The sequence below is a fragment of the Bufo gargarizans genome, chromosome 4 (assembly GCF_014858855.1).
Source record: "Bufo gargarizans isolate SCDJY-AF-19 chromosome 4, ASM1485885v1, whole genome shotgun sequence".
NCBI classification, from domain to species: Eukaryota; Metazoa; Chordata; class Amphibia; order Anura; family Bufonidae; genus Bufo; species Bufo gargarizans.
Window position 1 is genome coordinate 211,697,089 of NC_058083.1, and position 27,829 is coordinate 211,724,917.

Consider the following 27,829-nt stretch of genomic DNA (forward strand, 5'->3'; position numbering starts at 1 on the left):
ACAGTCAGATATTGATGACCTATCCTGAGGATAGATCATCAGTATTTTAGTCCCACAGAGAACCCCTTTAAAAAACTCATCTCATGTTTATAGCCAGGTTATGCTGTGTATTTACAGATGGTTACCTTTGGACCTCACAGAGGAAGGAAAGCCAAGCACAGAATTGTAGGCTCTGCTGCTAAACATAAAAGCATATATTGTATATTGTGTACAGTGGTGTAGCTATAGGGGTTGTATCGGTTGCAATTGCGACCAAGACCCTAAGCCTGGGGGGTCCACAGCCCCCCCCCCTTGCAAGAAGTGCACTGCTAATTGCTGTATTTTTCACTTTATAAGATACAGTGCATTTTATAAAGTGAATACTAGTGAGAGCTTCCATTATGGAAGAGCTCACTAGTATGCAGGAGGAGCGGGGAGTGAATCGTTGTAAGAGCTGTACTCACCCCTCCTACTTTGTCTTCTCCAGGCTGCGCTGCTGTGTCCTGTACAGCATACACTATGACATGACGTTGTATGCAGTCAAGTGACAGTGCAGTGCAGCGAGTGAGAACTACAGGAGAGGATGCCAGATGTGCAGTGGTGGAGCAGGAGAGGTAAATATATTTATTTATTTATTTTTGGTCTGATATGGGGTCTGACTCTGATCTGAGGTCTGATATGGGGGTCTGACTCTGATTTGAGGTCTGATATTGGAGTCTGACTCTGATCTTAGCTCTGATATGGAGGTCTGAGAATCGTGTATCTGATCTGATATGGGAGTCTCAGGATCTGATATGGGGGTCTGATCTGAGATCTGAATTGGAGGTCTGACAGTCTGATGGGGGTATGATCTGAGGGTTTGATTTGAGGATCTGATATAGGGGTCTGACCTGAGGTGTGATATGGGGGTCTGTTCTGAGGATCTGATAAGGGTGTATTTTTTTTGTACTGGCACATATTATAAGGGTGTATTTTTTTTGTACTGGTGCACATTATGGGGCATGTTTTTCTGGCACTCATTATAAGAATAATTATTTACCCCGAGGCATCACGGGGAACATGGGGGAATTCCACAATGGGGGAATTATTACTATTAGGGGCACTATTAACACTATGAACTTTGGCTGATAAGTATAGGTATTGCTATTGGTAGCACTTTGAGGAGCACAATTACTGTGGGGCACCTTGGCACAGTATCAGCTTAGCACAATTATTTTTGGGGGATATTATGTTTGCTATTAGTGTTAGGTACACTAATTGCTGGGAACAGTTATTTGTTTAGAGCACAGTGTGCCAATAATTATTGAAGGAGGCACCATCTGTGTGGTATTAGTATTTTCAGGGGGACTGTTTCTGCAGTATAGTATTGGGCAGCACAGCGGCCACAGTTTTGGGGTGGCGGGATGGAGTATTCATAAGGTGGGAAGATGATGGAAAAGTTGGAATGGTATGTGACACTGTATTATTCTGTATATATTGTAGCGCTATATGTAATATTTACCAAGTATGTCTTGAACAGTAGGACTGGAGGGAAGGGGTTTGGTTCAGAGTTTGGTATGGGGGGGGGGGGGGGAGCGCTGCTTCACTTTTTGCCTCAGGTAGCAGAAAGGCTAGATGCACCCCTGACCCTTGCCCCTTGCCACAAAGCATTGAAGGAAGAGGGGCCCAAGCTGAACTCTTGCATCAGGGCCCATAGCTACTCCCCAAATTGTATATCTGCAGCACAAACAGCCAAACTTATAAAAAAATAAACATAAAGACTGCATACATACGTGACTTCAATCCACTTACCTTTTTAAGCTCTCTACATAATTAATATTGTCATTTGATTTGAAATCCTTATAAGCAATGCCAATGACACGAAAACCTTGCATTGTATAGTGGTCGAGGATGCAAGAAAAATTGCCTGGCACTGTACATGGAAAGAAAATCACATAGAATAGTCTGTACAACGTAAGGAGTCATTAATAATTACATTCAGTCTGCATTAACCACTTAAGGACCACAGGTTTATACCCCCCTAGTTACCAGGCCCTTTTTTACAAATCGGCACTCCACAACTTTAGCGGTTTATTGCTCGGTCATGCAACTTATCACCCAAATGAATTTTACCTCCTTTTCTTCTCACTAATAGAGCTTTCATTTGGGGGTATTTCATTGCTGCTGACATTTTTACTTTTTTTGTTATTAATCGAAATTTACTGATTTCTTTTTTGCAAAAAAATGACATCTTTCACTTTCAGTTGTAATTTTTTTTAAAAAAAAACGACATCCATATATAAATTTTTCTCCAAATTTATTGTTCTACATGTCTTTGATAAAAAAAAATGGTTTGGGTAAAAGCTATAGCGTTTACAAACTATGGTACAAAAATGTGAATTTCCGCTTTTTGAAGCAGCTCTGACTTTCTGAGCACCTGTCATGTTTCCTGAGGTTCTACAATGCCCAGACAGTAAAAAAAAAACACAAATGACCCCATTTCGGAAAGTAGACACCCTAAGGTATTTGCTAATGGGCAAAGTGAGTTCACAGAACTTTTTATTTTTTGTCACAAGTTAGCGGAAAATGATGATTTTATTTTATTTTTTTTCCTTACAAAGTCTCATATTCCACTAACTTGTGACAAAAAATAAAAACTTCCATGAACTCACTATGCCCATCACAAAATACCTTGGGGGATCTTCTTTCCAAAATGGGGTCACTTGTGGGGTAGTTATACTGCCCTGGCATTTTAGGGGCCCAGATGTGTGAGAAGTAGTTTGAAATAAAAATCTGTAAAAAATGACCTGTGAAATCCTAAAGGTGCTCTTTGGAATGTGGGCCCCTTTGCCCACCTAGGCTGCAAAAAAGTGTCACACATCTGGTATCACCGTACTCAGGAGAAGTTGGACAATGTGTTTTAGGGTGTCATTTTACATATACCCATGCTGGGTGAGATAAATATCTCGGTCAAATGCCAACTTTGTATTAAAAAATGGGAAAAGTTGTCTTTTGACAAGATATTTATCTCACCCAGCATGGGTATATGTAAAATGACACCCTAAAACACATTCCCCAACTTCTCCTGAGTACGGCGATACCAGATGTGTGACACTTTTTTGCAGCCTAGGTGGGCAAAGGGGCCCACATTCCAATAAGCACCTTTAGGATTTCACCGGCCATTTTTTACAGATTTTGATTTCAAACTACTTACCACACATTTGGCCCCGTAGAATGCCAGGGCAGTATAACTACCCCACAAGTGACCCCATTTTAGAAAGAAGACACCCTAAGGTATTTTGTGAGGGGTATGTTGAGTTTATGGAATTTTTTATTTTTTGTCACAAGTTAGTGGAATATGAGACTTTGCAAGAAAAAAAAAAAAAAAAAAGTTTCCGCTAACTTGGGACAAAAAATAAAAAATTCTAAGAACTCACCATACCCCTCACGGAATACCTTGGGGTGTCTTCTTTCCAAAATGGGGTCACTTGTGGGGTAGTTATACTGCCCTGGCATTCTAGGGGCCCAATGTGTGGTAAGTAGTTTGAAATCAAAATCTGTAAAAAATGGCCAGTGAAATTCTAAAGGTGCTCTTTGGAATGTGGGCCCATTTGCCCACCTAGGCTGCAAAAAAGTGTCACACATCTGGTATCGCCGAACTCAGGAAAAGTGGTGCAATTTGTTTTGGGGTTTCATTTTACATATACCCATGCTGGGTGAGAGAAATATCTCTGCAAAAGACTACTTTTCCCATTTTTTTATACAAAGTTGGCATTTGACCAAAATATTTATCTCACCCAGCATGGGTATATGTAAAATGACACCCCAAAACACATTGCCCAACTTCTCCTGAGTACGGCGATACCACATGCGTGACACTTTTTTGCAGCCTAGATGCGCAAAGGGGCCCAAATTCCTTTTAGGAGGGCATTTTTTGACATTTGGATCCCAGACTTCTTCTCACGCTTTAGGGCCCCTAAAATGCCAGGGCAGTATAAATACCCCACATGTGACCCCATTTTGGAAAGAAGACACCCCAAGGTATTCAATGAGGGGCATGGCGAGTTCATAGAAATTTTGGCACAAGTTAGCGGAAATAGATTTTTTTTTTGTTTTTTCTCACAAAGTCTCCCTTTCCGCTAACTTGGGACAAAAATGTCAATCTTTCATGGACTCAATATTCCCCTCACGGACTACCTTGGGGTGTCTTCTTTCCGAAATGGGGTCACATGTGGGATATTTATACTGTCCTGGCATTTTAGGGGCCCTAAAGCGTGAGAAGAAGTCTGGAATATAAATGTCTAAAAAATGTTACGCATTTGGATTCCGTGAGGGGTATGGTGAGTTCATGTGAGATTTTATTTTTTGACACAAGTTAGTGGAATATGAGACTTTGTAAGAAAAAAAACAAACTATTTCCGCTAACTTGGGCCCAAAAAATTTCTGAATGGAGCCTTACAGGGGGGTGATCAATGACAGGGGGGTGATCAGGGAGTCTATATGGGGTGATCATCCCCCTGTCATTGATCACCCCTCTGTCATTGATCACCCCCCTGAAAGGCTCCATTCAGACGCCCGTATGTGTTTTACGGATCCACGCATCCATGGATCGGATCCGCAAAACGCATACGGACGTCTGAATGGAGCCTTACAGGGGGGTGATCAATGACAGGGGGGTGATCAGGGAGTGTATATGGGGTGATCACCCCCCTGTCATTGATCACCCCCCTGTAAGGCTCCATTCAGATGTCCGTATGCGTTTTGCAGATCAGATCCATGGATGTGTGGATCCGTAAAACACATACGGGTGTCTGAATGGAGCCTTACAGGGGGTTATCGATGACAGGGGGGTGATCAATGACAGGGGGTGATCAGGGAGTGTATATGGGGTGATCACCCCCCTGTCATTGATCACCCCCCTGCAAAGCTCCATTCAGACGTCCGTATGTGTTTTGCGGATCCGATCTATGGATGTGTGGATCCGTAAAACACATACGGACATCTGAATGGAGCCTTACAGGGGGGTGATCAATGACAGGGGGGTGATCAATGACAGGGGAATGATCAGGGAGTCTATATGGGGTGATCAGGGGTTCATAAGGGGTTAATAAGTGACAGGGGGGGGCGTAGTGTAGTGTAGTGGTGTTTGGTGCTACTTTACACAGCTACCTGTGTCCTCTGGTGGTCGATCCAAACAAAAGGGACAACCAGAGGACCAGGTACCAGGTATATTAGACGCTGTTATCAAAACAGCGTCTAATATAACTGTTAGGGGTTAGAAAAATCGCATCTCCAGCCTGCCAGCGAACGATCGCCGCTGGCAGGCTGGAGATCTACTCGCTTACCTTCCGATCCTGTGAACAAGCGCCTGTGTGCGCGCGTTCACAGGAAATCTCGGCTCACGCGAGATGACGCCAATCGGCGTTAGTGTGATCTTGGAGAGCCGCCGCAATGACGCCTTTCGGCGTTAGCATGGCGGCAGGTGGTTAATACATCTTGTCATTTGTTTTGTATGTTCCGAAATTATATGATCTTTAGCTATTCTGGAGTTCCAAAGCATATGTGAGTTTACAAGTTGCATTTTTCAAATATACCTGTTTCTTTCCTGCAAAATTGAACTATCACCTCTGGAGCTCCTTTCATATAAACCAAGAATTTAGTTTCTCCTATTGTTCTAGTAATAACAGTCATGCGTTGAAGACATGAGGAGAAGGGAAACTGGTAAAAAATACACAATCCCTTGACTGGTACCTATCAAAAAGAAGAAGAAAAAAAAAAAAAACTGTGTTACAGCCATTACATCAGATTTCATCCACTGTGTTCAATAATTTACTTTTACATAGTAACATAATTTGTAAGGCTGAAAAAAGACATCTGTCCATCCAGTTCAGCCTGTTATCCTGCAAGTTGATCCAGTAGAAGGCAAAAAAGAAGAAAAAAAAAAAAAAAAAAAGAGATATAAGCCAATTTTCCTTATTTTAAGGGGGAATTGTTCCCGACTCCAATCAGGCAATCAGAATAACTCCCTGGATCAAGGACCTTTCCAGAAATCTAACAACTATAACCTGTAATATTATTAGACTCCAGAAATAGTGAATGCACCATCACCACCTCCTCAGGCAGAAGGTTCCATAGTCTCACTCATTGTTCTTTATATGCTTAGGTGGTCATTTATTAAGCTGAAATACGCCTACATTGTAACTTCTGCCCACTCATGCCAGGTCTAAAATTGTCGGAGTGGCATGGTTAGGGAAGGGACAGACTGGGAGGTGTAGAAACATATCTAAATGTAAGACGAAGTGACGGAGGATCTAAAAACCACTGGTTTGAATAAATGTGCCCCTTAGATTTTATATACAAGCAGCACCAAATGTGATAACACATTGGGTGAAATGTATCATTTCTTCCAAGCCAGCTTTCTGACATAAAAAAGGCACAAACAATGTGCTTAATTTATGACGAAGTGTGTCAGATTCATTGTACAGTATGATGGACTGAAATGGTGCTTATTCAGGTTTTCCACAGTAGGGGTACGTCAGAGTCTCTTCAAATACAAAATGGTGCCTAAAAACCATTCTAGCGAAATCTGCCTCTAAAATCCATATGGCGCTAACCACTGCCACGTGCCCATAGGGCTGTTTACCGCCACATATGGGGTACTTCTGTAAACTGCAGAATCAGAGTAATATATATTATATAAATCTACCAAAAGAGTTAAATTTTAAAATATCACCTCTATTTTCCTTTAAGTCTTGTGGAACACCTCAAGGGTTAACAAAGTTTGTAACAATAGTTTTAAATAATTTGAGGGGTGTAGTTTCTAAAATGGGGTCATTTATGGGTGGTGTCCTTTAGGTAAGCCCCTTAAAATCACTTTATAACTGAATTGGTACTTAAAAAAATGAGAATTTTTTTTTGAAAAATGGCTTCTAAACTTCTGATACTAAAAAATAAAATGAAATTTACAAAATGATGCCAACATAAAGAAGACATATGAGAAATGTTGATTGCTAACTATTTTATGAGGAATTTCTATCTGCTTTAAAAGTAGAAAAATTCAAATTTAGAAAATGTTTCCAAATTTTTGGTAAATTTTGGATTATTTTATAAATAAAGGTTAAATATATTGAGCTAATAAATGTGCAGGTAAGTACTTCCATTCACTGTAATGCCGTAGCCATGTTGGCTACTGGCATTACAGTAAATGGCTGTCCCGGAACGCGTCATCGGGTGCTATATAGCTGAGTGTTCGCCTCAGTCTTAGTCAGGGAGAGCTGGAGAGCAGAAGGGAGAGATAGTGTAGGGAGTGAAATAGGATTTTTTTTAGCTTTTATACTTGTTATAGACCCAAAAAGTCATTTTAAGAACTACTGTGTGTCGCAGCAATATATATTTTTAGCGCAAACTGCGCTAAATTGATAAAACCTGTTAGAGACCCAAAATACCTTTTAAGGACTATAGTTGTATCTGGCAGCAATCTATATTTTTAGCGCAACCTGCGCTAAATAGCTTGCAATTGTTTGGCCGCTGCAGGCAGCGACATTATCTGTGCTATGTCTCCTGTGTAACGTGTGCGCAGCCTAAAAATATCTGTAACTTCCAGTGAACTTTTTCTGTAGACGGTGTCCTCTGCGGACAGTTACATTACCTGCGCAATATCTCCTGTATAACATTTGCGTATACGAAAGATCAGTGACATTCAGTGTAATTTCTTTGCTGCTAGTGGCAGCGACATTACCTGTGCTACATCTCCAGTATAATGTTATTGCATCCGAAATATCAGTGACATTCAGTGCAATTTTTTTTGCCGCTGGTGACAGCTACATTATCTGCGTTACATCTCCTGTGTAATGTGTGCGCAGCCTAAAAATATCTGTGGCATCCAGTGTACTTTTTCTGTAGATGTGTCCACTGCGTACAGTTACAATACCTTCGCTACATCTCCTGTATAACGTTTGAGTATCCGAAATATCAGTGACATTCAGTCTAATTTTGTTGCTGCTGGTGGCAGCGACATTACCTGCTCTACATCTCCTGTATAACGTTTGCCCATCCGAAAAATCATTGGTCGGTTGGATTGCAGCAGATAATGCTTCCAGTCGGTTAAGCACCACCCTGTCTTCCACCAAGTCCAGTCTCAGTAGCCAAGAGTCTGGTCAACAGAATCCTCACTCTGATACTCCTTCCACCCACCATGGAGTCTTGGCAAACAAGTGATCCCACACTCGGATACTCCGAGGAGCTGTTTTCATCGTCATTCCTTAATTTGGGCTTTTCGCCAAGCCCGCCACTCTGTAGCATCGACAGTCAGAAGAAGATGACGGTGGGGAACGGCAATTAGTGTTTCACGAGGTGGATGATGATGATGAGACATAGTTTCCAATAAGTCAACCGCAATTAGTGTCTCAAGATGATGAGGATGAGACCCAGTAGTCAATCACTGAGGTTGTTGTTAGGTCAACAAGTCAGGAGGATGACCAGAGTGAGGAAGTGGAAGAGGAGGTGCTGGACGGTGAAGTCACTGCAACTGTTCCCTGGAGTACCCCTTTGCGGCATTCTTTCTTGCCAATGGGTAGGTGTTCCGCAGTCTGGCACTTTTTTGAGGAAAGTGCGGACGATAAAAGTATTGTCATTTGCAACCTGTGCCATACTGAAATGAGCAGGGGAGTGGACACTAGGAAACTCACCACTCCCAGCATGATCCGCCACATTGCATCAAAGCACTGTAATAGGTGGGCCTGGGTCCACAACCAGTGTCTGCAGGTCACACAATTGCCCCTTCTTCCCCTGTGTTACTTGCTGGCCAATCTCCTGTCCAAGACGCAGGCCCGGATACCTTCCGCCATGCACCTGGACCTTCACAAGCACCATCAGCTGGCACATCTACTTCTGTGTCCCAGCGCAGCGTATAGATGTCTATACCCCAGGCCTTTAAACGAAAGTGCAAATACCCAACCACCCACCCACAGACCATAGCTCTAAATGTGCACCTTTCCAAATTGCTGGCCCTAGAAATGTTGCCATTTAGGCTTATGAACACTGAGGCTTTCCGCAGCCTAATGGCAGCAGCTGTCCTGTGGTAATCTGTCCCCAGCCTCCAATATTTTTCGCTGTGTGCCGTCTCAGCCTTACACCAGCATGTGTCCCGTAACATCACCTGTGCCCTGACCAACGCAGTTATTAGGAAGTTTCACTTAACGACTGACACATTGACAAGTGCTTTTGGCCTGGGATGCTACATTTCCCTGACTGCACACTGGGTGAACGTTATGGAAGCCGGGAGCGAGTCGTACCCTGGGATGGCACAGATGCTACCGATGCCAAGGATTGCGGGCTCTACTTCCATCAAGGTTTCCGCCACCACCTACATTAGTGGCTGCAGCCCCCCCTTCTCCTCCTCTGCCTCCTCCTCCACTTCCACCTCAGAATTATCATTTTGCAGCATCAGTCAGTAGCTGGAAGCAGCGTAGCACTGCAGTGGGGAAGCGGCAAAAGGCATGCTTAAACTTATCTGCTTAGGTGACAAACAGCACACCACTGCAGAGCTGTGGCAGGGGATAAGGGACCAGACTGAGCTGTGTCTCTCACCACTCAACCTACAACCAGGCATGGTTGTGTCTGATAATGGCCGTAACTTGGTGGCTGCTTTGGAGATCAGCAAGCTCACACACATACCATGCCTAGCCCACGTGTTCAACCTAGTGGTTCAGCGGTTTCTCAAAACCTACCCCAATTTGCCTGAGCTATTGGTGAAGGTGCGCCACGTGTATGCCCACTTCCGCAAGTCATCAACAGCTTCTGCCGGTCTGGCAATGCTGCAGCATTGCTTGCAATTTCCAGCTCACCGACTCTTGTGCAACGTGAGCACGTGCTTGCCAGGCTTTATGAGGAGCATAGGGCAGTAGTGGAATCCCAGCTACAACATGGTCGTTGCCTTTCCAGTCAGCTTCTGCTCTTCACAAGCGACGAGTGGGCATTGATGTCTGACCTCTGTGAGGTTTTACGCAACTTTGAGGAGTTCGAAACAGATGGTTATCAGCGTAACCATCCCACTACTGTGTCTACTCACTGCTCACTGCTCACAATTAAGGCTGACGCTTTGCATGTGGAAGAGGTGGAAATAAAGGAAGAAAGAACACAGGGTGATAGCCAGACCCTCCCTAAATTTGTCTTCTCAGCGCGAATTGGATGATGATGAGGAGGAGGATCAGGAGACGGTTGCCTCCGCTAAAGAGGGTAGCATCAATTGAAGTTTTATTCCATCTGTTCAGCGTGGATGGGTAGAAGAGGAGGAAGAGGATGAGGAGATTGAGAGTCATCCTCCTGATGAGGACAGCAAAGTCTTGTCTGTTGGGACTCTGTCACACATGGCTGACTTTATGTTGGGCTGCCTTTCCCGTGACCCTCACCCCAACACCGATTACTGGTTGTTCACCCTTCTCAACCCCCGCTACAAAGAACTTTTCATCTCTCATTCCAGTGGTGGAGAGGATGAGGAAAATGGTGCAATACCAGAAGGTCCTTGGGGAAAAATTGCTCCAAAAATGTCCAGATGACAACGCTGGCTGCAAAGTACATAGTTCCTTGGCCAACCGAGAAGGGGAGATGAGGGGAACACACAGCAGTTCCAACAGAGGCAGGGCAACACTCTCCAAGGCCTGGGACCGTTTTATGACACCCCACCAGCATCCTCAACCTGATGCGCGGCCTAGTTTCACAAGGAGGGAAACATTTTGGAAGATAGTGAAGGAGTACGTAGCGGACTGTGTCAGTGTCCTCAGTGATACCTGTGTGCCTTACAACTATTGGGTATCCAAGCTGGACACATGGCACGAACTGGCGCTCTACGCCTTGAAGGTGCTGGTCTGCCCTGTGCCAGGGTTTTGTCAACTGAAAATGCTGACCAGTTGTCTCTTATCAAAATAAACAAGGTGTGGATTGTCCCTGACTACTATACTCCACCAGAGGAAAACGGCTGAACATAAAGGCACTCTAAATGTGGCTTTTATGGTGTATTGAATGCACTGTATTCCCATGCACCCTTTCCACCATTAAAAAAGGTATATAGTTTAATGTCCCTTTACTTGTCCTCCACCTCCATCATATCAACATGCTTATTAGGCTGCCCTCGCTACTAATGTTTTAGATGGTCAGCTCAGCAGCGGGCCCTCATCCATAATGTTTTAGAGGGTCACCAGCAGGCACTCACCCATAATGTTTTAGAGGGTGATCAGTAGGCCTTCACCCATAATATTTTTGAGGGTCACCAGCAGTCCCTCAACCATAATGTTTTATATGGTCAGCTTAGCAGCAGACCCTCACTCCTAAATTTTTAGATGGTCAGCTCGGCAGCAGGCCCTCGCCCACAATTTTTTTTAGATGGTCAGCTTGGCAGCAGGCCCTCGTCCATAATGTTTTAGATGGTCAGCTCGCCAGCAGGCACTCGCCCACAACATTTTTAATTTTTTTTTAATTTATAAAATTTTATTTTATACAACACAACAAGGTACATGTAAAGTTACTGAGACGCCTCGCAGGGCGTGTTGCATTACAAAGAGATCAAATCACGTATCAAACACGATACAGCCATGGTACACCATACCATGTTTCTAATACTATATAGACATATAGCACCATTTAGGAGAATTTCTGTGTCAGCGGCAATGGTGACTGAAAGAGCTAAAATATACAGGGAGGTAAATTATGAGAGAGATCATGGAAAAGTCACTGTGAGTAGCTAGGGTGCCTAAACTTTTGCCACAGATGCCATTGGCGTTGAAACTTCGGGTGGTTTCTCGCTTCCCATGAGGAAATTTCCTCAAAATGGAAAATTTGATCAATCTTCAATTTCCATTGCTCAATGGGGGGAGGTGATGTAGACAACCAGTATTTAGGTATTAATAATCTAGCTGCTATCAAGAGCTGCTTGAAAAGAAAAGGCATAGGATGTACTTCCTTATCTATGTCGAGATTAAGGAGGGCTCTGCTCGCAGACCTTTGTATTTTTGTCTTACAGAATAAATTGCTAATCTGGAATATTTCTATCCACCAGGTCCTGATAATTGGGCAATCCCACCAAATGTGGAAGAAGGTTCCTCTATTTTTACCACATCTCCAACATATATCAGAGGCTGTGGGCGAATACAGGGCTGTAATATCCGGTGTTTTGTACCATCTGGTTAGGATCTTATATCCATTTTCCTGTATGCGCACACATCTAGACAGTTGGTGTGGGGATGATAGGGCACTTGACAAAGCAGAGAAGGGAATTTCCTGACCTATATCCTTTTCCCAATGCCGGATAAACGCTGGTGTGGTGAAGAGCGATGGTATGTTGAGTCTTCTGTATATTTGTGAGATCAGTCTTCTCGGGGGAACAGGGTCCGAGATGAGAATCTCCGACCACTGCAACGGGCGAAAGAGGTCGCGTTTGGTGATGTGTTGAGAGAGGTATGCGTGTACGTATGATGTAGAGGAGATATGTAGGCCGTCGGCATTGAAAAGTTTTTGGAACTCTTTAGGCTGGAGTAAGGTGCCATTAGTGTCAAAGAAGGACAGGATTGGGGTAGATGAATCTCTCAGTTCTTTTGGAGTACATTCAATAACTGCGGGTAGAGCAGTACCCAGGATATCTTTGATGGAGAGTAGTGGGGAGGGAAAAGGGATTGAGCAGTGGGAAGATTGGAACCACTTCCATGCATTGATGGTGGCCTGAATAATAGGATATGGTGATGAGGGAAACGTACATGAGCTTCCTTGAGCTAATAGGAGGGATCTAAAGGGTTTGCGAATCAGGTCTTGCTCTATCGCAACCCAGGGCTTTACGTTATCAGGTCTAAGCCAATCTATTGCTCTAGATAGTAAAATTGCCTTTCCATAGAGTTCTGGGTCAGGTAGTGCGATACCTCCAAAACATTTAGGGCGTGATAACAGCTCATACGACAATCTAGGTTTCTTTCCTCTCCAGATAAAGGATCGGAAAAGTTTTTTTAGAGAGTTATAGTAAGTTTTGGGGACTGGGATAGGCAGAACCTGTTGTAGGTAGGTAAGGCGAGGAAGTATCAAAGACATGAGCAGGTTTTTCCTACCAAACCAGGATATGGTTGGAATATCTAGTTTACTTATGCTATGGGAAATGCTATCCAATAATGGAGTATAATTTAGTGAGTATAACTCAGAGGGTTTAGGACTGATTTTAATCCCCAAATACGTTATGGTAGGAGAAGAGCAGTTGAAAAGGGGAGTCTCTCCCTAGACTTCTTTGAGTTGATTGGGGGATTACTATACAGATTACCAATGATTTCTGATTGGACGTCATGATCATAATATCATCCGCGAAGGCGGCAATTTTGTGGTCTGTACCTCCTAATGTTACTCCTCGGATCTCCGAGTCGGTTCTTAATTTTAGGAGGAGCGGTTCCAGGGCCAAGACAAATAGCAGGGGGGATAATGGACATCCCTGTCTAGTACCGTTTTGAATTGAGAAGGGATCTGATAGGTCACCATTTATCATAACAGAGGCCGAGGCTTGGGCATACATTGCAAAGGTGGCCTGTGCAAAGGGATCAGGTAGGCCAAATCGGGCTAGGATACTTCGCAAATAAGACCAGCTGATTCTGTCGAACGCTTTTTCTGCATCCGTGCTTAACAGTAAAAGTGGTTTTGAGCGAACGGAGGAGAACTGTATTATATTCAGCACTCTAGCCGTATTGTCTCTACCTTCCCTGCCTCTGACAAAGCCCACCTGATCCCCGTGCACTATTGATGGGAGGAGAACTGCAAGTCGGTTAGCTAGCAATTTTGCTAATAATTTTAGGTCAATATTGAGGAGGGAAATGGGTCTGTAGTTAGCACAGTGCTTGGGATCCTTCCCTTCTTTAGGGATCAAAGTGATGTGTGCTAGTGTCATGTCCCTGGAAAGCTTCTCTCCCTGCAAGGCCAGATTACATACCTCTAATAGGTGGGGAAGTAGTCGTTGTTGGAACGTTCTGTAGTATTGAACCGGAAAGCCGTCTGGGCCTGGGCTTTTCCCTGAGGGGGATTGTTTCAATGCAGTCTAAGGTGAAAGGGGAAGCTAATTTTTTTTTTTGTTCTTCAGAAATAGTTGGCAAGGGGAGTGAATCTAGAAAGGAATTAAGGGTAGTTGTCAGGTTTTCGGGGGCTATTGTGTGGGGCAAATTATAGAGAGTTTCGTAAAATTCCCGAAATTGGGCCCCTATATCTTTGGAGGAATATAAAGATGAGCCTTGGGGGGATTCTAACTGGTGGATGTAATTTGTCGATCTCCTATTTTTTATCCTACTCATCATGAACTTGGACGTTTTGTCCCCGTGGGCAAAAAATTTGTGTTGAGAATTCAAGAATAGCTTAGCTGCAGAGTGCTGTAGCATGGCTTTCAACTCTGCTCTGGTATCAGATAACTCTTGGAGTTGTGAGGCAGAAAAAGATCGTTTATGTTGTGATTCCAGGGATTTTATTTTCTGGAATAAGTGGTCAAGTTTTTTGTTTGTTTCTTTTTTCTGGTGAGCCCCTATACTAATGAAGTGTCCCCGTATAAAACGTTTGTGGGCATCCCATAAGGAAAGGGCTGAAATATCCGGGACTTTATTAAGGGTAAAGTATTCATCAAGAAGTCCAGCTATCTTATCCCTAGTATTCGGGTTCCCTAAAAGGGACTCGTTTAGGCGCCACGTGAATTTATTCTGTTTAGGTACCGGAGTTGATATTGAGAGGGATATGGGGGCGTGGTCCGAAAGGTGGATAGATCCTATTTGGGGATTGTGGCAAAATTGGAGATGCTGTTTGGAAACAAATAGGTAATCTAAGCGATGATATGTCCCATGTGCGGAAGAGTAGAACGTATAGTTGTTTGTGGTGGGATGTAACGTGCGCCAAACATCTATCAGGTGAACACTCCATAGACCTTCTCTAATATAACGGAGAGTCTTGAGCGCCAGAGCTGATTTTGAAGCTGATGAATCTAATTGGGGGTTTAGAGTGGCATTGAGGTCTCCTCCTGTTACAATCAGACCCTCTGCGAATGATTCAATGATGGGGAAAACCTTGGAGAACCAGCTATAGTGACCAGTGTTCGGTGCATAAAGGTTAATGAATGTGTATACCTGGGGACCGGGGGGGGGGGGGGAGATAGGTATAGGATAAGAGATTTAGCTTTCGCTAAGATTAAAGGATAGAAAGGCATTGGGTAGGAGGCAGGGGGGTAAGGGTAGTAGATATAAAGAAAGGTCAACAGTTAGAGTAGAGCAAGTAAAGCATATCGTTACGGTATGAGGACAGTCCCTATAGTGTAGGTTGTGTGTTCCTCCGCTTGATCTTTTGGGCTTTCGGCGTCCGTGGAGGCTCAAATGGCAAAATCTTCGGGCGTTCCGGGAGTTCTGTGAGGTCTTGATACATCTCCCAATTTGCAATGTCTAGTGGTGGGATTTGCAGGTGGTCGTATGCCTCCATTAGGTCAGCAAACTTATTAATGTTGAGGCGGCGGCCTGCATAGAAGAATGATATCCCAAATGGGAATGTCCACCTATAGGGGGTCTTGTTCAGCCTGAGCCAGTCCGTCAGGGGTTTCAGTGATCTGCGTTTCTTCAATGTGGACGGCGTAAGATCCTGGTAGATCGAGATGTCAGAATCTTCGTACGAAAGATCTTCATGGGTAGAGTTGAGCGAACACCTGGATGTTCGGGTTCGAGAAGTTCGGCCGAACATCCCGGAAATGTTCGGGTTCGGGATCCGAACCCGATCCGAACTTCGTCCCGAACCCGAACCCCATTGAAGTCAATGGGGACCCGAACTTTTCGGCACTAAAAAGGCTGTAAAACAGCCCAGGAAAGAGCTAGAGGGCTGCAAAAGGCAGCAACATGTAGGTAAATCCCCTGCAAACAAATGTGGATAGGGAAATGAATTAAAATAAAAATTAAATAAATAAAAATTAACCAAAATCAATTGGAGAGAGGTTCCATAGCAGAGAATCTGGCTTCCCGTCACCCACCACTGGAACAGTCCATTCTCAGATATTTAGGCCCCGGCACCCAGGCAGAGGAGAGAGGTCCCGTAACAGAGAATCTGTCTTCATGTCAGCAGAGAATTAGTCTGCATGTCATAGCAGAGAATGAGGCTTCACGTCAGCCACCACTGCAACAGTCCATTGGCATATATTTAGGCCCAGCACACACACAGGCAGAGGAGAGAGGTCCCGTAACAGAGAATCTGGCTTCATGTCAGCAGAGAATCAGTCTGCATGTCATAGCAGAGAATCAGGCTTCACGTCAGCCACCACTGCAACAGTCCATTGTCATAAATTTAGGCCCAGCACCCAGGCAGAGGAGAGAGGTCCCGTAACAGAGAATCTGGCTTCATGTCAGCAGAGAATCAGTCTTCATATCATAGCAGAGAATCAGGCTTCACGTCACCCACCACTGTAAGAGTCAATTTTCATAAATTTAGGCCCAGAACCCAGGCAGAGGAGAAAGGTCCCGTAACAGACAATCTGGCTTCATGTCAGCAGAGAATCAGTCTTCATATCATAGCAGAGAATCAGGCTTCACGTCACCCACCACTGTAAGAGTCAATTTTCATAAATTTAGGCCCAGAACCCAGGCAGAGGAGAAAGGTCCCGTAACAGACAATCTGGCTTCATGTCAGCAGAGAATCAGTCTTCATATCATAGCAGAGAATCAGGCTTCACGTCACCCACCACTGTAAGAGTCAATTTTCATAAATTTAGGCCCAGAACCCAGGCAGAGGAGAAAGGTCCCGTAACAGACAATCTGGCTTCATGTCAGCAGAGAATCAGTCTTCATATCATAGCAGAGAATCAGGCTTCACGTCACCCACCACTGTAAGAGTCAATTTTCATAAATTTAGGCCCAGAACCCAGGCAGAGGAGAAAGGTCCCGTAACAGACAATCTGGCTTCATGTCAGCAGAGAATCAGTCTTCATATCATAGCAGAGAATCAGGCTTCACGTCACCCACCACTGTAAGAGTCAATTTTCATAAATTTAGGCCCAGAACCCAGGCAGAGGAGAAAGGTCCCGTAACAGACAATCTGGCTTCATGTCAGCAGAGAATCAGTCTTCATATCATAGCAGAGAATCAGGCTTCACGTCACCCACCACTGTAAGAGTCAATTTTCATAAATTTAGGCCCAGAACCCAGGCAGAGGAGAAAGGTCCCGTAACAGACAATCTGGCTTCATGTCAGCAGAGAATCAGTCTTCATATCATAGCAGAGAATCAGGCTTCACGTCACCCACCACTGTAAGAGTCAATTTTCATAAATTTAGGCCCAGAACCCAGGTAGAGGAGAAAGGTCCCGTAACAGACAATCTGGCTTCATGACAGCAGAGAATCAGTCTGCATGTCATAGCAGAGAATCAGGCTTCACGTCAGCCACCACTGCAACAGTCCATTGTCATAAATTTAAGCCCAGCACCCAGGCAGAGGAGAGAGGTCCCGTAAAAGAGGATCTGGCTTCATGTCAGCAGAGAATCAGTCTGCATGTCATAGCAGAGAATCAGGCTTCACGTCAGCCACCACTGCAACAGTCCATTGTCATAAATTTAGGCCCAGCACCCAGGCAGAGGAGAGAGGTCCCGTAACAGAGGATCTGGCTTCATGTCAGCAGAGAATCAGTCTGCATGTCATAGCAGAGAATCAGGCTTCACGTCAGCCACCACTGCAACAGTCCATTGTCATAAATTTAGGCCCAGCACCCAGGCAGAGGAGAGAGGTCCCGTAACAGAGGATCTGGCTTCATGTCAGCAGAGAATCAGTCTTCATATCATAGCAGAGAATCAGGCTTCACGTCACCCACCACTGTAAGAGTCAATTTTCATAAATTTAGGCCCAGAACCCAGGCAGAGGAGAAAGGTCCCGTAACAGACAATCTGGCTTCATGTCAGCAGAGAATCAGTCTTCATATCATAGCAGAGAATCAGGCTTCACGTCACCCACCACTGTAAGAGTCAATTTTCATAAATTTAGGCCCAGAACCCAGGCAGAGGAGAAAGGTCCCGTAACAGACAATCTGGCTTCATGTCAGCAGAGAATCAGTCTTCATATCATAGCAGAGAATCAGGCTTCACGTCACCCACCACTGTAAGAGTCAATTTTCATAAATTTAGGCCCAGAACCCAGGCAGAGGAGAAAGGTCCCGTAACAGACAATCTGGCTTCATGTCAGCAGAGAATCAGTCTTCATATCATAGCAGAGAATCAGGCTTCACGTCACCCACCACTGTAAGAGTCAATTTTCATAAATTTAGGCCCAGAACCCAGGTAGAGGAGAAAGGTCCCGTAACAGACAATCTGGCTTCATGACAGCAGAGAATCAGTCTGCATGTCATAGCAGAGAATCAGGCTTCACGTCAGCCACCACTGCAACAGTCCATTGTCATAAATTTAAGCCCAGCACCCAGGCAGAGGAGAGAGGTCCCGTAAAAGAGGATCTGGCTTCATGTCAGCAGAGAATCAGTCTGCATGTCATAGCAGAGAATCAGGCTTCACGTCAGCCACCACTGCAACAGTCCATTGTCATAAATTTAGGCCCAGCACCCAGGCAGAGGAGAGAGGTCCCGTAACAGAGGATCTGGCTTCATGTCAGCAGAGAATCAGTCTGCATGTCATAGCAGAGAATCAGGCTTCACGTCAGCCACCACTGCAACAGTCCATTGTCATAAATTTAGGCCCAGCACCCAGGCAGAGGAGAGAGGTCCCGTAACAGACAATCTGGCTTCATGTCAGCAGAGAATTAGTCTGCATGTCATAGCAGAGAATCAGGCTTCATGTCAGCCACCACTGCAACAGTCCATTGGCATATATTTAGGCCTAGCACACAGGCAGAGGAGAGGTTCATTCAACTTTGGGTAGCATCGCAATATAATGGTAAAATGAAAATAAAAATAGGATTGAATGAGGAAGTGCCCTGGAGTCCAATAATATATGGTTATGGGGAGGTAGTTAATGTCTAATCTGGACAAGGGACGGACAGGTCCTGTGGGATCCATGCCTGGTTCATTTTTATGAACGTCAGCTTGTCCACATTGGCTGTAGACAGGCGGCTGCGTTTGTCTGTAATGACGCCCCCTGCCGTGCTGAATACACGTTCAGACAAAACGCTGGCTGCCGGGCAGGCCAGCACCTCCAAGGCATAAAAGGCTAGCTCTGGCCACGTGGACAATTTAGAGACCCAGAAGTTGAATGGGGCCGAACCATCAGTCAGTACGTGGAGGGGTGTGCACACGTACTGTTCCACCATGTTAGTGAAATGTTGCCTCCTGCTAACACGTTGCGTATCAGGTGGTGGTGCAGTTAGCTGTGGCGTGTTGACAAAAGTTTTCCACATCTCTGCCATGCTAACCCTGCCCTCAGAGGAGCTGGCCGTGACACAGCTGCCTTGGCGACCTCTTGCTCCTCCTCTGCCTTGGCCTTGGGCTTCCACTTGTTCCCCTGTGACATTTGGGAATGCTCTCAGTAGCGCGTCTACCAACGTGCGCTTGTACTCGCGCATCTTCCTATCACGCTCCAGTGCAGGAAGTAAGGTGGGCACATTGTCTTTGTAGCGTGGATCCAGCAGGGTGGCAACCCAGTAGTCTGCACAGGTTAAAATGTGGGCAACTCTGCTGTCGTTGCGCAGGCACTGCAGCATGTAGTCGCTCATGTGTGCCAGGCTGCCCAGGGGTAAGGACAAGCTGTCCTCTGTGGGAGGCGTATCGTCATCGTCCTGCCTTTCCCCCCAGCCACGCACCAGTGATGGACCCGAGCTGCGTTGGGTGCCACCCCGCTGTGACCATGCTTCATCCTCATCCTCCTCCACCTCCTCCTCATCCTCGTCCTCCTCGTCCTCCAGTAGTGGGCCCTGGCTGGCCACATTTGTACCTGGCCTCTGCTGTTGCAAAAAACCTCCCTCTGAGTCACTTCGAAGAGACTGGCCTGAAAGTGCTAAAAATGACCCCTCTTCCTCATCCTCCTCCTCCTCCTCCTGGGCCACCTCCTGTTCCATCATCGCCCTAAGTGTTTTCTCAAGGAGACATAGAAGTGGTATTGTAACGCTGATAACGGTGTCATCGCCACTGGCCATGTTGGTGGAGTACTCGAAACAGCGCAACAGGGCACACAGGTCTCGCATGGAGGCCCAGTCATTGGTGGTGAAGTGGTGCTGTTCTGTAGTGCGACTGACCCGTGCGTGCTGCAGCTGAAACTCCACTATGGCCTGCTGCTGCTCGCACAGTCTGTCCAGCATGTGCAAGGTGGAGTTCCACCTGGTGGGCACGTCGCATATGAGGCGGTGAGCGGGAAGGCCGAAGTTACGCTGTAGCGCAGACAGGCGAGCAGCGGCAGGATGTGAACGCCGGAAGCGCGAACAGACGGCCCGCACTTTATGCAGCAGCTCTGACATGTCGGGGTAGTTGTGAATGAACTTCTGCACCACCAAATTCAGCACATGCGCCAAGCAAGGGATGTGCGTCAAATTGGCTAGTCCCAGAGCTGCAACGAGATTTCGCCCATTATCACACACCACCAGGCCGGGCTTGAGGCTCACCGGCAGCAACCACTCGTCGGTCTGTTGTTCAATACCCCGCCACAACTCCTGTGCGGTGTGGGGCCTGTCCCCCAAACATATGAGTTTCAGAATGGCCTGCTGACGTTTACCCCGGGCTGTGCTGAAGTTGGTGGTGAAGGTGTGTGGCTGACTGGATGAGCAGGTGGAAGAAGAGGAGGAGGAAGCCGAGAAGGAGGAGGTGGCAACAGGAGGCAAAGAATGTTGCCCTGCGATCCTTGGCGGCGGCAGGTTGTGCGCCAAACAGCTCTCCGCCTGGGGCCCAGCTGCCACTACATTTACCCAGTGTGCAGTTAGGGAGATATAGCGTCCCTGGCCGTGCTTACTGGTCCACGTATCTGTGGTTAGGTGGACCTTGCTACAGATGGCGTTGCGCAGTGCACACTTGATTTTATCGGATACTTGGTTGTGCAGGGAAGGCACGGCTCTCTTGGAGAAGTAGTGCCGGCTGGGAACAACATACTGTGGGACAGCAAGCGACATGAGCTGTTTGAAGCTGTCTGTGTCCACCAGCCTAAATGACAGCATTTCATAGGCCAGTAGTTTAGAAATGCTGGCATTCAGGGCCAGGGATCGAGGGTGGCTAGGTGGGAATTTACGCTTTCTATCAAATGTTTGTGAGATGGAGAGCTGAACGCTGGCGTGTGACATGGTTGAGACGCTTGGTGACGGAGGTGGTGGTGGTGGTGTTGGTGGTACATCCCCTGTTTGCTGGGCGGCAGGTGCCAACGTTCCTCCAGAGGCGGAGGAAGAGGCCGAGGCGGCAGCAGCAGAATAGGCCGAGGCGGCAGCAGCAGAAGAGGTAGCAGGGGGAGCCTGAGTGACTTCCTTGGTTTTAAGGTGTTTACTCCACTGCAGTTCATGCTTTGCATGCAGGTGCCTGGTCATGCAGGTTGTGCTCAGGTTCAGAACGTTAATGCCTCGCTTCAGGCTCTGATGGCACAGCGTGCAAACCACTCGGGTCTTGTCGTCAGCACATTGTTTGAAGAAGTGCCATGCCAGGGAACTCCTTGAAGCTGCCTTTGGGGTGCTCGGTCCCAGATGGCGGCGGTCAGTAGCAGGCGGAGTCTCTTGGCGGCGGGTGTTCTGCTTTTGCCCACTGCTCCCTCTTTTGCTACGCTGTTGGCTCGGTCTCACCACTGCCTCTTCCTCCGAACTGTGAAAGTCAGTGGCACGACCTTCATTCCATGTGGGGTCTAGGACCTCATCGTCCCCTGCATCGTCTTCCACCCAGTCTTGATCCCTGACCTCCTGTTCAGTCTGCACACTGCAGAAAGACGCAGCAGTTGGCACCTGTGTTTCGTCATCATCAGAGACATGCTGAGGTGGTATTCCCATGTCCTCATCATCAGGAAACATAAGTGGTTGTGCGTCAGTGCATTCTATGTCTTTCACCGCTGGGGAAGGGCTAGGTGGATGCCCTTGGGAAACCCTGCCAGCGGAGTCTTCAAACAGCATAAGAGACTGCTGCATAACTTGAGGCTGAGACAGTTTCCCTGGTATGCATGGGGGTGATGTGACAGACTGATGGGGTTGGTTTTCAGGCGCCATCTGTGCGCTTTCTGCAGAAGACTGGGTGGGAGATAATGTGAACGTGCTGGATCCACTGTCGGCCACCCAATTGACTAATGCCTGTACCTGCTCAGGCCTTACCATCCTTAGAACGGCATTGGGCCCCACCATATATCGCTGTAAATTCTGGCGGCTACTGGGACCTGAGGTAGTTGGTACACTAGGACGTGTGGATGTGGCAGAACGGCCACGTCCTCTCCCAGCACCAGAGGGTCCACTAACACCACCACGACCATGTCCACGTCCGCGTCCCTTACTAGATGTTTTTCTCATTGTTATGGTTCACCACAACAACAAATATATTATTTGGCCCAATGTATTGTATTCAAATTCAGCGGGATATAAATTTGAGGCCTAGTATTTAGGCGCTGGGTGACCGGTATGGATTTAGTGACAGAATTAGACTTGGAAATGCACAGAAGCGTGTGTGTGAAGTTATTCTGAATGACCCAATGTGCACCTTGAATATTATATACCCTTTTTGGGATAGATTTCAAATAGCTCTGATATAGCAGGAACCACTAAATTATGAAATTGCTAAATTGGGAATTGTACTTCAACCCAGAACAAAAAATGTGCTTTGACGGGCACTAAATAACTTTCCCAGCTACAACAGGACAGCGGTAACGAGAGATTTAGAGGGATTTAAATTTGAGGCCTAGTATTTAGGCGCTGGGTGACAGGTATGGGTTTAGTGACAGAATTAGACTTGGAAATACACAGTAGCGGGTGTGTGTGAAGTTATTCTGAATGACCCAATGTGCACCTTCAATATTATATACCCTTTTTGGGATAGATTTCAAATAGCTCTGATATAGCAGGAACCACTAAATTATGAAATTGCTAAATTGGGAATTGTACTTCAACCCAGAACAAAAAATGTGCTTTGACGGACACTAAATATCTTGCCCAGCAACAACAGTACAGCGGTAACGAGAGATTTAGCGGGATATAAATTTGAGGCCTAGTATTTAGGCGCTGGGTCACCGGTATGGATTTAGTGACAGAATTAGACTTGGAAATGCACAGAAGCGTGTGTGTGAAGTTATTCTGAATGACCCTATGTGCACCTTCAATATTATATACCCTTTTAGGGATAGATTTCAAATAGCTCTGATATAGCAGAAACCACTAAATTATGAAATTGCTAAATTGGGAATTGTACTTCAACCCAGAACAAAAAATGTGCTTTGACGGACACTAAATATCTTGCCCAGCAACAACAGTACAGCGGTGGGTAACGAGAGATTTAGAGGGTTTTAAATTTGAGGCCTAGTATTTAGGCGCTGGGTCACCGGTATGGATTTAGTGACAGAATTAGACTTGGAAATGCACAGAAGCGTGTGTGTGAAGTTATTCTGAATGACCCTATGTGCACCTTCAATATTATATACCCTTTTAGGGATAGATTTCAAATAGCTCTGATATAGCAGAAACCACTAAATTATGAAATTGCTAAATTGGGAATTGTACTTCAACCCAGAACAAAAAATGTGCTTTGACGGACACTAAATATCTTGCCCAGCAACAACAGTACAGCGGTGGGTAACGAGAGATTTAGAGGGATTTAAATTTGAGGCCTAGTATTTAGGCGCTGGGTCACCGGTATGGATTTAGTGACAGAATTAGACTTGGAAATGCACAGAAGCGTGTGTGTGAAGTTATTCTGAATGACCCTATGTGCACCTTCAATATTATATACCCTTTTAGGGATAGATTTCAAATAGCTCTGATATAGCAGAAACCACTAAATTATGAAATTGCTAAATTAGGAATTGTACTTCAACCCAGAACAAAAAATGTGCTTTGACGGACACTAAATATCTTGCCCAGCAACAACAGTACAGCGGTGGGTAACGAGAGATTTAGAGGGATTTAAATTTGAGGCCTAGTATTTAGGCGCTGGGTCACCGGTATGGATTTAGTGACAGAATTAGACTTGGAAATGCACAGAAGCGTGTGTGTGAAGTTATTCTGAATGACCCAATGTGCACCTTCAATATTATATACCCTTTTAGGGATAGATTTCAAATAGCTCTGATATAGCAGAAACCACTAAATTATGAAATTGCTAAATTGGGAATTGTACTTCAACCCAGAACAAAAAATGTGCTTTGACGGACACTAAATATCTTGCCCAGCAACAACAGTACAGCGGTAACGAGAGATTTAGAGGGATTTAAATTTGAGGCCTAGTATTTAGGCGCTGGGTGACAGGTATGGGTTTAGTGACAGAATTAGACTTGGAAATACACAGTAGCGGGTGTGTGTGAAGTTATTCTGAATGACCCTATGTGCACCTTCAATATTATATACCCTTTTAGGGATAGATTTCAAATAGCTCTGATATAGCAGAAACCACTAAATTATGAAATTGCTAAATTGGGAATTGTACTTCAACCCAGAACAAAAAATGTGCTTTGACGGACACTAAATATCTTGCCCAGCAACAACAGTACAGCGGTGGGTAACGAGAGATTTAGAGGGATTTAAATTTGAGGCCTAGTATTTAGGCGCTGGGTCACCGGTATGGATTTAGTGACAGAATTAGACTTGGAAATGCACAGAAGCGTGTGTGTGAAGTTATTCTGAATGACCCAATGTGCACCTTCAATATTATATACCCTTTTAGGGATAGATTTCAAATAGCTCTGATATAGCAGAAACCACTAAATTATGAAATTGCTAAATTGGGAATTGTACTTCAACCCAGAACAAAAAATGTGCTTTGACGGACACTAAATATCTTGCCCAGCAACAACAGTACAGCGGTAACGAGAGATTTAGAGGGATTTAAATTTGAGGCCTAGTATTTAGGCGCTGGGTGACAGGTATGGGTTTAGTGACAGAATTAGACTTGGAAATACACAGTAGCGGGTGTGTGTGAAGTTATTCTGAATGACCCAATGTGCACCTTCAATATTATATACCCTTTTTGGGATAGATTTCAAATAGCTCTGATATAGCAGGAACCACTAAATTATGAAATTGCTAAATTGGGAATTGTACTTCAACCCAGAACAAAAAATGTGCTTTGACGGACACTAAATATCTTGCCCAGCAACAACAGTACAGCGGTAACGAGAGATTTAGCGGGATATAAATTTGAGGCCTAGTATTTAGGCGCTGGGTCACCGGTATGGATTTAGTGACAGAATTAGACTTGGAAATGCACAGAAGCGTGTGTGTGAAGTTATTCTGAATGACCCTATGTGCACCTTCAATATTATATACCCTTTTAGGGATAGATTTCAAATAGCTCTGATATAGCAGAAACCACTAAATTATGAAATTGCTAAATTGGGAATTGTACTTCAACCCAGAACAAAAAATGTGCTTTGACGGACACTAAATATCTTGCCCAGCAACAACAGTACAGCGGTAACGAGAGATTTAGAGGGATTTAAATTTGAGGCCTAGTATTTAGGCGCTGGGTGACAGGTATGGGTTTAGTGACAGAATTAGACTTGGAAATACACAGTAGCGGGTGTGTGTGAAGTTATTCTGAATGACCCAATGTGCACCTTCAATATTATATACCCTTTTAGGGATAGATTCCAAATAGCTCTGATATAGCAGGAACCACTAAATTATGAAATTGCTAAATTGGGAATTGTACTTCAACCCAGAACAAAAAATGTGCTTTGACGGACACTAAATATCTTGCCCAGCAACAACAGTACAGCGGTAACGAGAGATTTAGAGGGATTTAAATTTGAGGCCTAGTATTTAGGCGCTGGGTGACAGGTATGGGTTTAGTGACAGAATTAGACTTGGAAATACACAGTAGCGGGTGTGTGTGAAGTTATTCTGAATGACCCAATGTGCACCTTCAATATTATATACCCTTTTAGGGATAGATTCCAAATAGCTCTGATATAGCAGGAACCACTAAATTATGAAATTGCTAAATTGGGAATTGTACTTCAACCCAGAACAAAAAATGTGCTTTGACGGACACTAAATATCTTGCCCAGCAACAACAGTACAGCGGTAACGAGAGATTTAGAGGGATTTAAATTTGAGGCCTAGTATTTAGGCGCTGGGTGACAGGTATGGGTTTAGTGACAGAATTAGACTTGGAAATACACAGTAGCGGGTGTGTGTGAAGTTATTCTGAATGACCCAATGTGCACCTTCAATATTATATACCCTTTTTGGGATAGATTTCAAATAGCTCTGATATAGCAGGAACCACTAAATTATGAAATTGCTAAATTGGGAATTGTATTTCAACCCAGAACAAGAAATGTGCTTGAACGGACACTAAATAACTCGCCCAGCTACAGCACTAGGGACAGATTTAGCTGGATATAAATTTGAGGCCTAGTATTTAGGCGCTGGGTGACCGGTATGGATTTAGTGACAGAATTAGACTGGGATATGGCCAAAAAATAAACAGACTATTGCTGGTTAAATGCACTTGGTGTGACAGCTTCACCCTGATGTAGGCTTTAGCCAAAAAACAACCACACCATTGAGGGTTAAATGCACTTGGTGACAGGCGCAGCTTGCCCCTGATTTTGTATATGGCCAAAAAATGAACAGACTATTGCTGGTTAAATGCACTTGGTGTGACAGCTTCACCCTGATGTAGGCTTTAGCCAAAAAACAACCACACCATTGAGGGTTAAATGCACTTGGTGACAGGCGCAGCTTGCCCCTGATTTTGTATATGGCCAAAAAATGAACAGACTATTGCTGGTTAAATGCACTTGGTGTGACAGCTTCACCCTGATGTAGGCTTTAGCCAAAAAACAACCACACCATTGAGGGTTAAATGCACTTGGTGACAGGCGCAGCTTGCCCCTGATTTTGTATATGGCCAAAAAATGAACAGACTATTGCTGGTTAAATGCACTTGGTGTGACAGCTTCACCCTGATGTAGGCTTTAGCCAAAAAACAACCACACCATTGAGGGTTAAATGCACTTGGTCGCAGCTTGTGCTGGCGCACCACAAGACACAAAATGGCCGCCGATCACCCCAGAAAAATGAGACTGACAAACGGTCTGTGCAGCCTAAAAACAGTGAGCAATTGAGGATCAGCAGCTCAATGATCCACAGCTGCAGATCGATCAGTTAATCAAGTCCTTTGGAGGAGTTAATCTGCCTAATCTCGCCCTACTGTCGCAGCCGCAACCTCTCCCTACGCTAATCAGAGCAGAGTGACGGGCGGCGCTATGTGACTCCAGCTTAAATAGAGGCTGGGTCACATGGTGCACTGGCCAATCACAGCCATGCCAATAGTAGGCATGGCTGTGATGGCCTCTTGGGGCAAGTAGTATGACGCTTGTTGATTGGCTGCTTTGCAGCCTTTCAAAAAGCGCCAAGAAAGCGTCACAAAAGCGCCAAGAAAGCGACGAACACCGAACCCGAACCCGGACTTTTACGAAAATGTCCGGGTTCGGGTCCGTGTCACGGACACCCCAAAATTCGGTACGAACCCGAACTATACAGTTCGAGTTCGCTCATCCCTACTCATGGGTCCTAGCTGCCTCCAGAACCGCAGCCTTTATTTGGAAATTCAGGAACCTGCAAATAACATCTCTGGGCGGCTCTGATCCCTTGGGCTTAGGTCTGAGCGCCCGATGTGCGCGTTCAATGATAATATCTGCCTGGCTGTCGGTGCCTAATAGGGAGCAGCATATAGCAGTTACTGCTCCTGGAATATCTGCTGCAACGGTCTCCGGTATCCCCCTGAAGCGCAAGTTATTCCTGCGT

The 27,829-nt window shown here is 45.2% G+C and overlaps 1 protein-coding gene across 5 annotated transcripts in view; it reads right to left on the reverse strand.

Annotated features, from left to right (window-relative positions):
• Positions 1 to 27,829, reverse strand: part of LOC122934435 (probable cation-transporting ATPase 13A5) — a 246,680-nt gene that overhangs the window by 80,444 nt on the left and 138,407 nt on the right. For all 5 annotated transcript variants that reach the window (XM_044289895.1, XM_044289893.1, XM_044289894.1 and 2 more), the window contains 2 exons: positions 5,553 to 5,709; positions 1,771 to 1,891 (listed from right to left, as the gene is read on the reverse strand). In XM_044289895.1, the coding sequence (XP_044145830.1) occupies positions 1,771 to 1,891; positions 5,553 to 5,709 (278 nt within the window). The remainder of the gene's footprint in view (positions 1 to 1,770; positions 1,892 to 5,552; positions 5,710 to 27,829) is intronic.